Below are 18,642 nucleotides of genomic sequence, written 5' to 3'. Positions count from 1 at the left end.
GCTCTGTGCAGGCCAGTCAAGTTCTTCCACACGATCTCAACAAACCATTTCTGTATGGACCTGGCTTTGTGCACGAGGGCATAGTCATGCTGAAACAGGAAAGGGCCTTCCCCAAACTGTTGCCACAAAGTTGGAAGAACAGACTTGTCGAGAATGTCATTGTATGCTGTAGTATTAAGATTTCCCTTCACTGGAACTAAGGGGCCTAGCCCGAACCATGAAAAACAGCCCCAGACCATTATTCCTCCTCAACCAAACTTTACAGTTGGCACTATGTATTGGGGCAGGTAGAGTTCTCCTGGTATCCGCCAAACCCAGATTTGTTCGTCGGACTGCCAGATGGTGAAGCATGATTCATAATTTCAGATAACGCTTTCCACTGCTCCAGAGTCCAATGGTGGCAAGCTTTACACCACTCCAGCCGATGCTTGGCATTGCGCATGGGGATCTTAGGCTTGTGTGCGGCTGCTCTGCCACGGAAACCCATTTCATGAAGCTCCCGACTAACAGTTCTTGTGCTGACGTTGCTTCCAGGGGCAGTTTGGAACTTGGTAGTGAGTGTTGCAACCGAGGACAGATTATTTTTATGAGCTTCAGCAATCGGTGGTTCCGTTCTGTGAGCTAGCGTGGCCTACCACTTCGCAGCTGAGCAGTTGCACCTAGACGTTTCCACTTCACAATAACAGCACTTACAGTTGACCGGGCAGCTCTAGCAGGGCAGAAATTTGACTAACTGACTTGTTGGAAAGGTGGCATCCTATGACAGTGCCACGTTGAAAGTCACTGAGCTCCTCAGTAAGGCCATTCACATGTCTGTAGAACTTGTTCAGTTTATGTCTCAGTTGTTGATTCTTGTTATGGTCATACAAATATTTATACATGTTAAGTTTGCTGAAAATAAACGCAGTTAACAGTGAGAGGACGTTTCTTTTTTTGCTGAGTTTATTATAATTATATATATATATATATATATATATATATATATATATATATATATATATATATATTTACGTAACTAGAATCAGTGAATCATCTGTGGATCCGTAAGGAAGGGCTAAGGATCCAAATTTGCCAGCACTGAAAGCAGAGTATAGACAGCATGTACAAAGAAACTTCACTTGAACTGTGTCATAGAGCACATTATGCTTTTAAGGTCATTTGTCACGTGAATGGTGGTGAAGGGAAAGGGTTATGCCAAGTGTCTTATGTCTATGATAGCATTACATGAATAGCAGCATTAGATGGGTGGTTGGCAAAATAGTTCAATGGAGTGTGACTGAAATGCACTGTCAGCATTTAGAGATAATGTGAGACGGAAGGGTAGAAAAGAAAACACTTGGTCTGTGCCATCGCTCTCAGTCTCTGGGCATCTTAGCAATGCGTCACTGGTCCCGAGCTTCATACAGCAGTTTGGCAGCCTGTCAGGGAACAGAGACGTAGTACAGGCAGAACTATTCAAAATAACTATTAAACCATATACACACACAGTACGCAATGGCAGGTCTGAAGCTTGGATATCACAACATAAATTCCAGTAGTAGCAAATATAATATTCCTATTAAAACACAAGCCAGCCTGTTAAATGTGGTGTACCTTGTGCATAGCAGCCAGCCATGAGGAGGCGGTCTTCTTGTCGTCTGCTGCCTCCATGCGTAACTGCTGGGGGTCCTGAGAGCCAGTGGGTTTGTAGTGGAGCAACATGCCACTGGCCCTGGAGTTTCCCCCTGGACCCAACACACACAGTTAAACACAGCCTGGTCTCAGACTAGACATAACATAACATAACATAGTAAATGGTAGAGCATGGCGCTTGCAACGCCAGGGTTGTTTATTCGTTTCCCACGGGGGGCGAGTACGAAAAATGTATGCACTCACTACCTGTAAGTCGCTCTGGATAAGAGCATCTGCTAAATGACTAAAATGTAAATGTATGGTTACATAAGACAGATTGTAACTTAGGGTGGGTGAGTGTATAACATGAACGTCTATCAACCCAAAGGTGCGAGTTCAAATCTCATCACGTACAACTTGAGCATTTTAGCAACTTTTCAACTACTTACTACTTTTTTGCTACTTTGCAACTACTTAGCATGTTAGCTAACCCTTCCTCTAAGCCTTTCAGCTAACCCTTTCCTTAACACTTTAACCTAACTCCTAAACTTAACCCTAACCCCTAGCCTAGCTAATGTTAGCCAGCTAGCTAACATTAGCCACCTAGCTAGAATTCGTAACATATCATATGTTTGGCAAATTCGTAACATATTGTAAATTTTACAACTTCGTAACATATTGCACGTTTCACAAATTCATAACATATTAATACAAATTGTAATTCGTAACATATCATACAAAATGGGTGATGGACATCCACAAATGAATACATACCATACAAAATGTAACATATAATACTAAATGGAGTGTCTCGGATTTCCATACAGAATAATACGAAATGCTGAGACCAGGTTGTTAAGCAAGGTACAGTAAAACACACTCACTATCTTGGGATGTACACAATCTGCCCCATGGAAGCATGCATGGGACACGGATTTTAAGAACGTTGCCTTTGTTCTACCACTGATATAAAATGCATGTACGGTACTATGATAACAAAGGCATCCTTATCAAAAGCAGGGCCACAAACTCTGGAGGCAGATGAACTTATGATGAGGAGGAATAATGGAGAGTGGGGGACAAGGGAGTATAACAGCGCTAACCTTCAGAGATATACTGACTGTCCAGCAGACTGGTGTAAGTGTGAATGTCATTCTCTAAGACCAAAAGGAGAAGGGCCAGGCCGCCCAGAGGCAGAGTGAGAGAGGGAGAGAGTGTGTTAATATTAAAGCAGAGAGGAAACAGTCAGGCACAACCACCACCTCAGTATACTTACCATGCTGTTATATCAGTTAAGGGGTTTCAAATCAATACAATGAAAAGACACAAAGTCAACAGAATTTTACTGTGGATTTATGATTATACTTCCGGTCATAAAGAGGAGATGGAGCTAGTTCCTCCACCCACCGGAATCCATGTCTCTTAATCAATAAGCATTCAACGAGCTGCACAGTATCGCTGCTGTACTGTCATCATACTGCCCTCTGTACTGAGAGCAATCAAGCCAGGCTGAGCGAACAACCAGAGGACATCTGATCCAGAGCCTTACCTTCAGGGGTGGACTCCTCCGTTAACACCTGCATACTGGAGATCCGAGACAGCTCCACCTCAAAATGGCTTTCCCCATCAAAGAAAAGATACCTGAGTGGAGAGAGAGGAGAGAGGGAGAAAAAAGAGAGCAAGAGAGGAGGTGTCAGACAGTGATGTACTGAAAGTCTTTCAACTGGAAAATGTGCATTTTCTAAAGTGGTTCTATCAAAGCACAGATACAGTATATGTCCTTCCAGCATTAACCTAAATAACTATATATTTTCCCTTTGTGTCTGTGTAAAATGTAAAACACTCACGATACCTGTGGTTGTTGGAGAGACGACACATCATGGTCTCAGACTTCTTTGAGGTGCCCAAAGTGACAATAAATGAACCACCTGAGTATGACAGAGAAGTCATGTTACCAGTGAGTCAAATCAAAAAAGCATGCCAATCAAAAATCATTCTATAATAATCCATCCAACTGTAGATACCTTACAGTCCATTGGTGTTGTTGTACTAATGGATAATCTTGGTAAACCCAGAACTAAAATCTGTCTTAATTTGGTTGTTTACGTAGTCTGTACACAAGAGATTATACTAAGGATACAGCATTGATTGATCATGCTATCTGGCTAACATGACCCCATTAGTCCAACATGCTTCAAGGCTTTCTCTCTAGGTCCCCGCCACTGCAGCCAGCCCTTGCCCTGGAGCTCACCATGCTGCTAATGGATCTTTCATTATGGGCCTGGCTGAGTGAAGCAGAGTGGAAGGGCCTATTTATAACTACACTGGTCTGCACCGACACAAAGGGATAGATCGGGGCAGGACAGCATCACCTCAGGCCTAGCCCTGCTCACAAACCACCCTATACACACAGATGTTAACATGGACAGGTCTGTGTGTTTGGGTGTCCTCCTTACACCATTGATTCATTCCTTTGAACTCACCTCCCATAAGCACTTTGAGCTGTTTGTCGTAGAACTCCATTTCCTTCTGGGAGACCAGGCTGCATTCGCCACACTGCCGGACTGGGTCGACGAAGCACATCCTCGGCAGAGCCACCTTCTTACTGCAGCACTTATCACAGAAACACCGGCCACACCGCCGACAGTGGTGCTGAACATCAACAGAACAAGAGGAAGGGAAGCAGAGGTCATAACAGGCAAAACCATGTATACTATTGGCAAAAGCAACATTTTGGCTCAAAGTCAGGTAAAATAATCAACTGTATTTAATCTGATACACTACATGACCAAAAGTATGTGGACACCTGCTCGTCGAACATCTCATTCCAAAATTATGGGCATTAATATGGAGTTGGTCCCCCCTTTGCTGCTATAACAGCCTCCACTCTTCTGGGAAGACTTTCCACTAGATGTTGGAACATTGCTGCGGGGACTTGCTTCCATTTCAGCCACAAGAGCATGAACGAGGTCGGGCACTGATGTTGGGCAATTAGGCCTGGCTCGCAGTAAGAGTTCCAATTCATCCCAAAGGTGTTTGATAGGGTTGAGGTCAGGGCTCTGTGCAGGCCAGTCAAGTTCTTCCACACCGATCTCAACAAACCATTTCTGTATGGACTTCGCTTTGTGCACGAGGGCATTGTCATGCTGAAAAAGGAAAGGGCCTTCCCCAAACTGTTGCCACAAAGTTGGAAGCACAGACTTGTCGAGAATGTCATTGTATGCTGTAGCATTAAGATTTCCCTTCAATGGAACTAAGGGGCCTAGCCCGAACCATGAAAAACAGCCCCAGACCATTATTCCTCCTCCACCAAACTTTACAGTTGGCACTACGCATTCGGGCAGGTAGCGTTCTCCTGGCAGACTTCCAGATGGTGAAGCGTGATTCATCACTCTAGAGAACGTGTTTCCACTGCTCCAGAGTCCAGTGGGGGCGAGCTTTACACCACTCCAGCTGACGCTTGGCATTGTGCATGGTGATCTTTGGCTGCTCGGCAATGGAAACCCATTTCATGAAGCTCCCGATTAACAGTTGTGCTGACGTTGCTTCCAGAGGCAGTTTGGAACTTGGTAGTGAGTGTTGCAACCGAGGACAGAATTTTTTTTTGCTTCAGCACTCGGTGGTCCTGTTCTGTAAGCTTGTTTGGCCTTCCACTTCGCAGCTGAGCCGTTGTTGCTCCTAGACGTTTCCACTTCACAATAACAGCACTTACAGTTGACCGGGGCAGCTCTAGCAGGGCAGAAATTTCACGAACTGGCTTGTTGTAAAGGTGGCATCCTATGACCGTGCCACTTTGAAAGTCACTGAACTCTTCAGTAAGGCCATTCTACTGCCAGTGTTTGTCTATGGAGATTGCATGGTTGTGTGCTCGATTTTATACACCCGTCAGCAACGGGTGTGCCTGAACTAGCCGAATCCACTAATTTGAAGGAGTGTCCACATACTTTTATATTTATAGTGTATATTATGTTATGGGATCATAGTAAAGCAAATCAAACCTTTCTTGTAAGGAAGTCATATTTTTTGTCACACTGCATACAGCTTGGGCACTGAAAGAGGAACAGGACATCAGCCAATACTTTTGGTTCACTCAAGTTCAAACATGGACACAACAATCTGATTCAGTTTAAATGGATTACCGAAAGACCTCTCCTTTGCACTAAGACGATCACAAACTTAAGGCTTACAGTAACATACCCACAGACAATGAGGTAGCCTTACACTGTGACTGTTTTAATACCACCACATGTACACTGATCTTTAAGATGCTGTGACCATTCAAACACACATGGGTGAAGAGGCAGTAAGCTGTGACAAGCTGCTGGACAGGTTTACTGTAAGGTTCACTACACAGCTATGACCCATGCCCATCCCCCACATTCTCACACACAAGCGCGCTGCCTCTATTGTTCTCTTCCTTTGACATTCTCTTGCAGTCCAGTGCCTCACTGCCTCCCTAAACCGGACACAAAAAGGGCAGCATCACTGACAGCAACTCAAGTGATTGCCAAAGTGGACCCATGTCTTGATCATGATTAGCCTGGGTAGCCACTAGTGGGCTTTATGGATCTCCACTATCGTCTGGGCTTGATGTGCACACCAGGTAATATACTCGTGTCCCCCAGCGACCGGTTCGGTCATAAAACATTCTCCATTAAGGCTGCAAAGGCTTCGATTTCCTCAACTTGATTTAATTGGGAGAAGGTGGGTAAAAATGTTGTACTTTCTTTATGATGGAGGCGAAAGAAACGCGCACCTATTTAGGCGAGGTGCTGGCTAACAGAGTAGAACACTTGAAAAAGAACAGGAGAGGCGCACACTCTAGGAGCTCAGATGCAATAATTTAATAACTAACGTTTCTACAGACAAGCTGTCTTCATCAGGGTATAATGACAAACACTGCGGGTCACTAGTTTTATATAGTGTCAAAGGACACACACAGGTGTCTGTAATCATGGCCGGGTGTGGCCTGATATCATTGGTTAATTCACAGATAAACAGAACATACAAAAAACATGAATAGATAGCATACGATCATAGATACAACTTGGCTACATAGGCCCACAAACATTTACAATGAATAGCAAAATCACAATAATCACAACAATGGCATCAAATCGAAGTCTACGTTGGGAGCAAGGGTCTTTAAATTAAAGATCCAGGCAGCTTCTCGTTTTAACAATAAGTTATCGAGGTCACCCCCTCTCCTAGGGAGGGTGACATGTTCGATGCCGATATAACGTAGGGACGAAATCGAGTGGTTCGCTTCCAAAAAGTGTGCAGCGACTGGGTATGTCAAGTTTTTGCACCTAATGGTGCTACGATGCTCCGAGATTCGTACTTTTAATTCGCGCTTTGTTTTACCCACATCATTTTTACCACAAGGCCAAGTTATAAGATAAATAACTGCCTTAGTGGAGCACGTAATAACACCTTTGATTGGGATCGGTTTCCCTGTTTGGGGGTGTTTGAAGGATCTACATTTGTAAGTGCCATTGCATTGAGCGCAGCCATTACACTTGTAGTTTCCATCCGGTAGAGGCGCAAATAGATGTTGTGCAGTGAAATTTAGGGGTGGTAAATCAGAGTTTAACAATTGATCTGAGATTTCTGCCCCACGAGAATACGACCAAGGGAGGGTCCGAAAACACATTACCGATACTCTCATCGGATCTTAGAATGTGCCAATGTTTGTGAACGATTCCCTTAATTTGTTCAGAGCACTTTGAATAGCGTGCAGTTAGAACTCAAGAATGCTTCTTTTTGCGAGACTGTCCTTGAAAGAGATCAGGTCTCGATTTGTTTTAAATTTTCTCAATGGCAGTATTAATCTGACCATTTTTGTACCCCCTCTCCTTGAATGTTCTTTGCGTCTCAGCCATATTTCTGTCGAAATCTGATTGTTTTTTGCAAATTCTTTTGATTCGACAGAATTGGCTGTAGGGCAAACTGTTTATCAAGGGAAGCAGGTGACAACTATCAGCCCTCAACAAACTGTTACAATCAGTAGGTTTCCTGTAAAGATCAGTGTATAGAACATTATCCTCAAACAAAATCAGAAGATCAAGGAAACTGATTTGACGTGTGTCAGATTGCATAGTAAATCTCAGGTGCTTAGAACAAGAGTTAAGAAAAGCATGGAATGCCTGGAGCTGTTTTGAATCACCCCTCCATAGAACAAAAATATCATCAATGTACCGTTTCGAAATAATAATGTTAGGCAAGAAAACATTTTTGAGAGGATTGAAAATTGACTTTCTCCATGTAACCCACATACAAATTAGCATAGTTAGGAGCCATAGGGTATCCCATAGCTGTACCCTTCGTCTGAATAAAGAAATCATTTAGAAACATTAAGTAGTTGTGTGTGAGTACTATTTCAGCCAATGTTATAATGAACTGGAAGGTAGTTCATTTGGGTCACGTTGCAAAAGAAAAATGTTCCATGGTTTCAATGCCGCCCTCGTGTGGAATATTTGTGTATAACGACTCATCAAAAGTAACTAACAAGGTATTATCAGGGAGAGGATCAAGAGATTCAATAATAGAGATCATACTGCTAGTGTCCTTTACAAAGGAGGGGAGCTGTTCTGCAAGTGATCTAATAAAAAAGTCAACAAAGGGGCTGTTACTGCATCAATGCCCGCTACAATAGGGCGTCCTGGAGGTTTTGTAACATTCTTGAGTAATTTCGGCAAAGCATAGAAAGTGGCAATTTTAGGGTGTTGAATAGCCAAAAAGTTGTGTTATTTTTTGGTGATTTGACCAGAACTTAAATACCCATCTAGGACAGTAAAGATAGTGTTCTGAAATTGGGAAGTGGGGTCACTTCTGAGTTTCTTGTAAAAGGTGTTGTCAAGTAGTTGTCTGACACTCATTTACATAAACTGTCCTATCCATGAGTACAACTGACCCACCCTTATCAGCAAGGCAGGTAAGGACTGACGTATCGGATTGTAAATCACGCAAAGCTTGTTTTTCATCCTTAGGTAAATTATGGAAAGATATGTACTCCTGTTTGTTCTTAAGGAGATTTCCAACATCTTTTTCAAAATAATATGCCATTTAGCAGACGCTTTTATCCAAAGCGACTTACAGTCATGCGTGCATACATTTTTGTGTATGGGTGGTCCCGGGGATCGAACCCACTACCTTGGCGTTACAAGCGCCGTGCTCTACCAGCTGAGCTACAGAGGAGTGATTGCGATTGGCTGGAGGTACAAAATAAGTCTTACTTCTGAAAGGAGTCGGAGTATGTGCAGGGGAGCAGCCTACATGTTCAGTTGAAATATCACGATTAGGGGAGCTAAAGTATTCCCTTTAACGGATGTTTCTAAAAAACGGAAACATATCTACCTTAACATTGAAATCGTCGCACTGAGTTGTAGGCACAAAATATAACCCTTTATTAAGCAAGGATACATGGGCAGGACTCAATATCTTGCTTGATAAATTAAAGACACTCAGTCCCGTTGGTTCTGGGACCGTGTGAACGGTTCCCTCTGCCTCTGGTAGTCGTTTCTTCTTACCCCGTCGGGTACGGCATCTCGTCGGTACGAGTGACCGCGGCCACCTCCGCACTTCCGTCGGCCCAGTCTCTCGTTGGATAAAAACAACTGGCACTGGAAGCGGATGAGGCGCTGGTTGTAGAGCGTTGGTCAGACGGGAGTGGATAGAAGTTAGCGGCCTCCCTCCTGCATCTGTCATGGAGAGGAGGAGCAGGACCTCTTTTTTCAGGGTTTCTCCAGAAGCAGACTTTGTCCTCTGCCTTATCTTTTTTGTCTTGGCTGAATTTCTTGATTTTAAGCTCCTTTATTTCTGTAGACAACTTGTCCTGGAGCGCCTGGTTAGTTTTCATCAGTTCATTGAATATGCCATCATCATTAACAGCTCTTTGCAGAGCTGTGCGTTTCTCTTCAATCGTGGTAACCATTTCAATAAAATCTTTTTTCAACTGGTCAACAAATAATGTCATTAAATCAATAGAGCATTTGTTCAGGATGGCACACCAGCGCTCACAGAAATCATCTGTGCGTTGTCCCAATGATGGTTATTTTTGCCACCTGAGTCCACGTGGTATAATGCCTTGACGCACACAATCACTATATGTAGATGCCTTCTCGTCTGGCGCTTAGATAAGTTGAACAGTTATTTCGAGAGGTTAGAATCCCCCCCCCGGCATGTTTCTTTATTAAACACAATTTTCCACCACCGTACCAGAGTGGCTAAATAATACCTAGGAATGCTACTTTCTGATGTTGCGCCCCGCGTTAAGCCAATCAGGTTGCATCAGTCCAGTGGAGGCTGCTGGGGGGAGGACAAATGGAATGGCATCAAACACATGGAAACCATGTGTTCGATGTATTTGATACCATTCCACTAATTCCGCTCCAGCCATTACCATGAGCCCGTCCTCCCCAATTAAGGTTCCACCAACCTCCTGTGCATCAATCTGTTGTTTACCCCTGGCTGAATGCCGGGCGCAACATCAAGAAGTAGTATTCCTTACGCATTAAGACACTAGCATGGTGGTGGAAAATCAACTCGCAAAAAAATTAAATGTATTGGTCGTGTACACATATTCCCGCAGATGTTATCGCGAGTGTTCCTAGCTCCAAAAGTGCAGTAATACCTAACAATACACGTAAATCCCAAATATTAAAAGAAATTAAGAAATATATGTACACTGAACAAAAATATAAAATGCAACAATTTCAAAGATTTTACTGAGTTACATACAGTTCATATAAAGAAAATCAGTCAATTGAAATACATTTATTCAAATGAAATTCTATTTGCCACATGCGCCGAATACAACAGGTGTAGACATTACAGTGAAATGCTTACTTACAAGCCCTTAACCAACAATGCAGTTTTTTAAATAAATAAAACATAATAAATAAAAAAATAGAAAAAAAATTATGAATAATTAAAAACAAAAAATAAAGTGTTAAGTCAAAAAATAAAAGCTAATAACTAAAGAGCAGCAGTAAAATAAAATAACAGTAGGGAGGCTATATACAGGGGGGTACCGGTACAGAGTCAATGTGCGGGGGCACCGGCTAGTCGAGGTAATATGTACATGTGGGTAGAGTTAAAGTGACTATGCATAAATAATACACAGAGTAGCAGCAGCATATTAGGCCCTAATCTATGGGTTTCACATGACTGGAAATACAGATACAGTGGGGGAAAAAAGTATTTAGTCAGCCACCAATTGTGCAAGTTCTCCCACTTAAAAAGATGAGAGAGGCCTGTAATTTTCATCATAGGTACACGTCAACTATGACAGACAAATTGAGGAAAAGAAATCCAGAAAATCACATTGTAGGATTTTTAATGAATTATTTGCAAATTATGGTGGAAAATAAGTATTTGGTCACCTACAAACAAGCAAGATTTCTGGCTCTCACAGACCTGTTACTTCTTCTTTAAGAGGCTCCTCTGTCCTCCACTCGTTACCTGTATTAATGGCACCTGTTTGAACTTGTTATCAGTATAAAAGACACCTGTCCACAACCTCAAACAGTCACACTCCAAACTCCACTATGGCCAAGACCAAAGAGCTGTCAAAGGACACCAGAAACAAAATTGTAGACCTGCACCAGGCTGGGAAGACTGAATCTGCAATAGGTAAGCAGCTTGGTTTGAAGAAATCAACTGTGGGAGCAATTATTAGGAAATGGAAGACATACAAGACCACTGATAATCTCCCTCGATCTGGGGCTCCACGCAAGATCTCACCCCGTGGGGTCAAAATGATCACAAGAACGGTGAGCAAAAATCCCAGAACCACACGGGGGGACCTAGTGAATGACCTGCAGAGAGCTGGGACCAAAGTAACAAAGCCTACCATCAGTAACACACTACGCCGCCAGGGACTCAAATCCTGCAGTGCCAGACGTGTCCCCCTGCTTAAGCCAGTACATGTCCAGGCCCGTCTGAAGTTTGCTAGAGTGCATTTGGATGATCCAGAAGAGGATTGGGAGAATGTCATATGGTCAGATGAAACCAAAATAGAACTTTTTGGTAAAAACTAAACTCGGTCGTGTTTGGAGGACAAAGAATGCTGAGTTGCATCCAAAGAACACCATACCTACTGTGAAGCATGGGGGTGGAAACATCATGCTTTGGGGCTGTTTTTCTGCAAAGGGACCAGGACGACTGATCCGTGTAAAGGAAAGAATGAATGGGGCCATATATCGTGAGATTTTGAGTGAAAACCTCCTTCCATCAGCAAGGGCATTGAAGATTAAACGTGGCTGGGTCTTTCAGCATGACAATGATCCCAAACACACCGCCCGGACAATGAAGGAGTGGCTTCGTAAGAAGCATTTCAAGGTCCTGGAGTGGCCTAGCCAGTCTCCAGATCTCAACCCCATAGAAAATCTTTGGAGGGAGTTTAAAGTCCGTGTTGCCCAGTGACAGCCCCAAAACATCACTGCTCTAGAGGAGATCTGCATGGAGGAATGGGCCAAAATACCAGCAACAGTGTGTGAAAACCTTGTGAAGACTTACAGAAAACGTTTGACCTGTGTCATTGCCAACAAAGGGTATATAACAAAGTATTGAGAAACTTTTGTTATTGACCAAATACTTATTTTCCACCATAATTTGCAAATAAATTCATAAAAAATCCTACAATGTGATTTTCTGGATTTTTTTTTCTCATTTTGTCTGTCATAGTTACAGGCCTCTCTCATCTTTTTAAGTGGGAGAACTTGCACAATTGGTGGCTGACTAAATACTTTTTTTCCCCACTGTATGCATCTGTTGGTCACAGATACCTTCAAAAACAGAATGGTAGGGGTGTGGATCAGAAAACCAGTCAGTATCTGGTGCGGCCCCTATTTGCCTAATGCAGTGCAACATCTCCTTCACATAGAGTTGATGAGGCTGTTGATTGTGGCCTGTGGAATGTGTGGAGGTCCTGGGCTGGCTTGGTTACACATGGTCTGCGGTTGTGAAGCCAGTTGGACGTACTGACAAATTCTCTAAAATTACATTGAGGCAGCTTATGGTAGAGAAATGAACATTTCATTATCTGGCAACAGCTCTGTTGGACATTCCTGCAGTCAGCATGCCAATTGCACGCTCCCTCAAAACTTGAGACATCTGTGGCATTGTGTTGTGTGACAAAACTGCACATTTTAAAGTGGTCTTTTATTGTCCCCAGCACAAGATGCAACTGAGTAATGATCATTCTGTTTAATCAGCTTCTTCATTTGCCACACCTGTTAGGTGGATGGATTATATTGGCAAATGAGAAATGCTCACTAACAGAGATGTAAACAAATTTGTGCACAACGTTTTAGAGAAATAAGCTTTTTGTGCGTATGGAACATTTCTGGGATCTTTTATTTCAGCTCATGAAACCAACACTTTACATATTGCGTTTACATTTTTTGTTCAGTGTAAATGATGATGTGTATAAACATTATGGATAGTATATGAATAGAAAAGTTGTGTACAGCAGTAGTTATATAGGATGAGCCTTGACTAGAATACACTATATACACATTTGAAGTTTGTAAAACAGTATGGCTCAGGTCCTTGATGATCTACTTGGCCTTCCTGTTACACCGGGTGCTGTAGATGTTGTGGAGGGCAGGCAGTGGCCCCCGGTGATGTGTTGGGCTGACCGCACCACCCACTAGAGAGCCCTGTGGTTGCGGACAGTGCAGTTGCCGTACCAGGCGGTGATACAGCCCAACAGAATGCTCTCAATGGTGCATCTGTAGACGTTTGTGCGGGTCTTAGGGGCCAAGCCAAATTTCTTCAGCCTCCTGAAGTTGAAGAGGCGCTGTTGCGCCTTCTTCACCACACTGCCTGTGTGGATGGACCATTTCACGTTGTCAGTGATGTGCACGCAGAGGAACTTTTCACCTTCTCCACTGCGGCCCCATCTATGTGGGTGGGGGTGTGCTCCCTCTGCTGTCTCCTGAAGTCCACGATCAGCTCCTTCGTTTTGTTGACGTTGAGGGAGAGGTTATTTTACTTGCACCACTCTGCCAGGGCCCTCACCTCCTCCCTGTAGGCGGTCTCGTTGTTGTTGGTAATCAGGCCTACCACTGTTGTGTTATCTACAAACTTGATGATTGAGTTGGAGACGTGCGTGGCCACACAGTCATGGGTGAACATGAACAAAGTACGCATATTTCCGCCGTTTTTTTCAGCCTTCTCGTCATTAAATCTAGTTAAGGAGGAAATCCAAGCCTTTGAAGCCTGAATGAAAAATGTCTTGTGTACGAACCGGACGCCGGTGGACACGAGCGTATTACCGGCTGTGCACATCGAGCCCACTGGCGGCTGCCCAGCTTAGATCATGATGCATGTGGACCATTATCGGCATGTATACATCATACAACACCCAGTCATATTCTGTTAAAGGTCCCCAAAGCACACACATCCATGGGTCGCTCCTCTTTTCAGTTCGCGGCAGCTAGCGACTGGAACAAGACGCAAAAAACACTCAAACTGGACAGTTTTATCTCCATCTCTTCATTCAAAGACTCAATCATGGACACTCTTACTGACAGTTGTGGCTGCTTCGCGTGATGTATTGTTGTCTCTACCTTGCCCTTTGTGCTGTTGTTGTCTGTGCCCAATAATGTTTGTACCATGTTGTGCTGCTGCCATGTTGTGTTGCTACCATGTTATTGTCATGTTGTGTTGCTACCATGCTGTGTTGTCATGTTGTGCTGCTACCATGCTAGGTGGTTGTCTTAGGTCTCTCTATATGTAGTGGTGTGTCCTATATTTGTTTTTTTAATCCCAGCCCCTGTCCCCGCAGGAGCCTTTTCGTAGGCCGTCATTGTAAATAAGAATTTGTTCTCAACTGGCTTGCCTAGTTAAAACAAACAAATATATATATATATATATATATATATAAAACCTTTATTTATCTCGTAGAGAAGGCGAGAGAAAAAAACGTTCAAATGAACTTGCAGTCATGTGAACAGCAATGACCTGCTGATGCATGTGGCAACTTTTGTTCTGTATTTTGGTAGAGCCTGACGCAAAGCAGCTAGCTACTTGACAATGTAGTTAGCCAACTAGTTACTGTCTACTTGCTAGCGACAACACTACAGGCAACTCTTTGGCATTTACAGCTGATTCCCTAAAACCACGCCACTTCGATACAGCTATGACCCGAAGCGACTTTTTCGTAACAGGTTAGGAGAATTAACGTAGTAGGTTAGGAAAAGTGTTAGGCGAGTTTGCGAAAATGTTCTCCTAACCTATCTACGAAAAGTCACTTCACGACGAAGTTGTATCGAAGTGGCGTGTTTTTAGGGAATCACATTTACAACTTGCAAATTGCTGAGCATTGTTAAAACGAAACCAACACATGACAAATGAAGTAGCTAGGAAGTTATACAAAATTTAAAAAACGAAATGTAAAATAAAAATACAAAAACATACGCCTTTTGTCATGCAATCAATCATGAGAGAAGTAACGTTAGCTGGCTACTGTCCAGTACAGACAGTGTCCAGTAGCAGTATGCGACGCCCAGTCCGGGGGTCAAGTCCGAGCGGCGTTGCCCTCTTGTTATTTCCTCTCCAATAGTCTCTTACCTCTTTGTCCGGGACCCACTGGGGTTCATCTAACGAAAAAGGGCTGTTAAACGCTCCATTCTCCGGGACCATTCGAAGTCCACTTGGGCTTCGAACCAATTTCTTGCCATCAGGCACTGAAGACATTTTTCCAGAACCAACAACGTTTTTTTTTTTTCGCCCATACTAAAACACACGCCTATCGTATTTGATTGACAGCGCCGTTGTCCAATAGAAATGCGTGGAGTATAATCACTGATGTCATGTGATGAACCGGAACAAACGAAAAGCAATGTTGTTTTGGTTTTCTGACCCCACCCACATTCTTTCTTGAAACTTTAGGAAAAACATCTACACAAACTAGGTTTCCATCCAATTGGCGACAGATTTTCATGCGGAATTCACAAATCCGCATAAAAACAATATCCGCATTTTCCCACCAGAGATGTTTAAATCAAATTGTTGCAGATAAAAGGCTGTGCGTGATGACATAGTGCACATAAAAATACATTTTGTTGTTAAATTCCCATGTACCGAATAAAAAATACAAGTTAAATGGGTTTCCATCGCATTTTCAACTCTACTGATGGTTTTCTCACCAAAATATATAGCAAGTGTACCCACTCCGGTATTGGCACGTGCGCTCTAGTCAAGAGCGCGTGGATACGTCTCCTGTGAAGTTCATCATAATTTATTTCATCTGTAGCCTAATAACTGCATGCTTTCCCGACAAGTCGTAGTGGGAGGACTACACAACATGTCATCGCGTGACTTCATGTTTACTTCGATATGATGGTTATTATATAGATATTTGCGCATAAAAGCGTTTCCACCGAGATTTCTCGCATAATTCATTTTACCGACACAAAAAAAGATCCCACCTTGTGTAGCGTATTTTTTGTTTCGTCGACATTTTGAAAGTTTATCGAAACATTTGTTTCCATTCGGCCTGTCATGACATGTACTTTACTCGCATAAAAAGGTTGGATGGAAACCTGCTTACAGTTAGGAAAAATTAGGTTTAACAAACAAGTTATTTGCAATGGATAACACTACAGATTACTTTGATGATATGACATAGCTACAAACAACCAATAATTGCTCCACCTATATAATTTCTAATCTTGTATCTTTAAAAAAAAAAATTGTTCAAGACTCATTAAAGATTTTAGATTCACTAAACAAGATCCGTTTTTGAAAGTGTAATAAATGATGGATTACAGATACAGTATTTATAGTGGACTTCATAAAATCCAGTAGGGGGCGGTGAGATAATGCTCATTATCCTGTGTGTCTATCTCCTCTCTCGGGCTCTGCTCAATGATCCAATGCTCCTTTATCATACCAAAAAAATATAGAGGGACTAAGAAAAACATTTGTATTATTTTATTCATACAATTTATACCATACAATATATTTTTGCAGGACAAACACTTCACCACAGTTTATGGGCGGATCCAGCCAGCACAGCAGGCAGCCTAAGGGAGGGGCTGGGAGTTTAGGCAGTTAAAAATTGTGTGATCGTATCGTCAGTGTAGCTCAGGACATCCCCACACATACACACTCCGGTCCAACCCCAAACAAAAATTGTACTTTCAAAATCAAATGAACGGATGGACAGTAGAGAGGCTGGTGCATTGACTGTTAAGACCCACTAACAATAGGGTGATGTCATCATGAAGATTTCCCAGCAAAGCATACATTTTGTCCTCAAGAATTCAATGTCTAGCCATCTGAATTTATGTGCCTTTTTAATCAGTTGGACACTGTGGTACCTTTCCAGTAACTCTGAGTGAACAAAGAATGGAGAAAAACACAAATAAAGCAGGTTGATGACAGACAAACTGATCAACAGTCAAATGGGAGCTTCCAACACATACTTAGCTTACAGGCTTGTGCTTATATCAAAGTTCCTTACATTTGTACATTCTGTCCTGACAAGCACAATGTTACCACAATGTTATATGAGTATGATCTAATATATACATAACTAGGTAAGGCTAAAAGCTTGCACAAGTTAATCACGTTTCGTTGTGTGTTCTACATTTGTATAGGGAGGATAAAAGTTACGTTTTTCTAATTACCAACTGCATTCTGCATAGAAAAGCCTATGCCCGTTACTGCATGAGTCACTAAATCATTTTTAACAAACAAGCTGCAATATACAGTAAACAATACCACAGACCTCTGCTTGAAATTCTCAAACAATGTCTGGTATTCACTCAGCAAATTACTCACTACTCCATGGTTCACTCTGCTCATGACAGCTAGCTTGTTCATCATTAAAACAGGTCCTGTTCCTTGGACAGTCTAACCGGTCTTTAACCCTAACTAGTGATGTTCCAGGTGAGGGACTGGGGGGTGTCCCTGGTCCTATGCTTTCTAAAGTAAAATGTAACAGTCACCTTCCTTACATAAGATAATGCTATCACACAGCCCCATCAACAGCCCACATTAACACAGTCCACCAAACAAGCAATCCAAACCCATGTCAGGGGTCAGTAGGGTCATGTCTGTGAACCTAAATAAAGCACGCTCCTGAAACGAACAACCACTAATTTTAACGTTTTGAGAACACCACATTTGCGTCGTTTTACTTTGGTGACAGACCTATAATATATCTATTAAAAATGATCGCTTTTTGGTAGGATATTCATAAAGTACAAGTCCTTAAGCTTAATTTCACTCTTTATACAGTCTTACTCTTGATTCATCATTCAACATCCAGAAACAGACTGGTACAAATTGTTAAACAATGTGTCTACTATAGATTGTAACAATGTTTTTCAGCTATTACTGGAAATTGCATTTGACTGTAACAGGTTCTTGTGTTAAATATCTAGTGCAGTCAGTGTATAATATCAAAACTAGCCTGGCTAGCGATCTTCTGTTCTGTGACAATCCTGAGAAACACAATGCTCCTGCCTCATAACTTCATATACAGTGGGGAGAACAAGTATTTGATACACTGCCGATTTTGCAGGTTTTCCTACTTACAAAGCATGTAGAGGTCTGTAATTTTTTATCATAGGTACACTTCAACTGTGAGAGACGGAATCTAAAACAAAAATCCAGAAAATCACATTGTATGATTTTTAAGTAATTAATTTGCATTTTATTGTATGACATAAGTATTTGATCACCTACCAACCAGTAAGAATTCCGGCTCTCACAGACCTGTTCATTTTTCTTTAAGAAGCCCTCCTGTTCTCCACTCATTACCTGTATTAACTGCACCTGTTTGAACTCGTTACCTGTATAAAAGACACCTGTCCACACTCTCAATCAAACAGACTCCAACCTCTCCACAATGGCCAAGACCAGAGAGCTGTGTAAGAACATCAGGGATACAATTGTAGACCTGCACAAGGCTGGGATGGGCTACAGGACAATAGGCAAGCAGCTTGGTGAGAAGGCAACAACTGTTGGCGCAATTATTAGAAAATGGAAGAAGTTCAAGATGACGGTCAATCA

General features: G+C 42.4%; 1 protein-coding gene across 2 annotated transcripts; it reads right to left on the bottom strand.

Annotated features, from left to right (window-relative positions):
• Window positions 1-958: 958 nt before the first annotated feature.
• LOC121544827 (zinc finger FYVE domain-containing protein 21) lies at window positions 959-15,468 on the bottom strand. 2 transcript variants are annotated; one of them, XM_041855015.2, is made up of 8 exons: window positions 15,190-15,468; window positions 5,610-5,660; window positions 4,095-4,263; window positions 3,464-3,539; window positions 3,161-3,252; window positions 2,715-2,768; window positions 1,594-1,724; window positions 959-1,418 (listed from the first exon to the last, which is right to left on the bottom strand). In XM_041855015.2, the coding sequence occupies exons 1-8, from the start codon at window positions 15,313-15,315 to the stop codon at window positions 1,383-1,385; spliced, it is 735 nt and encodes a 244-aa protein (XP_041710949.1). In that variant the 5' UTR covers window positions 15,316-15,468; the 3' UTR covers window positions 959-1,382. The 2 variants fall into 2 exon arrangements, with proteins under 2 accessions (XP_041710949.1, XP_041710950.1); XM_041855016.2 differs by lacking the exon at window positions 2,715-2,768 and having other exon boundaries at window positions 15,190-15,454.
• Window positions 15,469-18,642: the final 3,174 nt, after the last annotated feature.

This window comes from Coregonus clupeaformis, chromosome 29, assembly GCF_020615455.1.
Source record: "Coregonus clupeaformis isolate EN_2021a chromosome 29, ASM2061545v1, whole genome shotgun sequence".
NCBI classification, from domain to species: domain Eukaryota; kingdom Metazoa; phylum Chordata; class Actinopteri; order Salmoniformes; family Salmonidae; genus Coregonus; species Coregonus clupeaformis.
The sequence above is the reverse complement of the archived record's forward strand: the minus strand, read 5'-3'. Positions and strand labels throughout refer to the sequence as shown.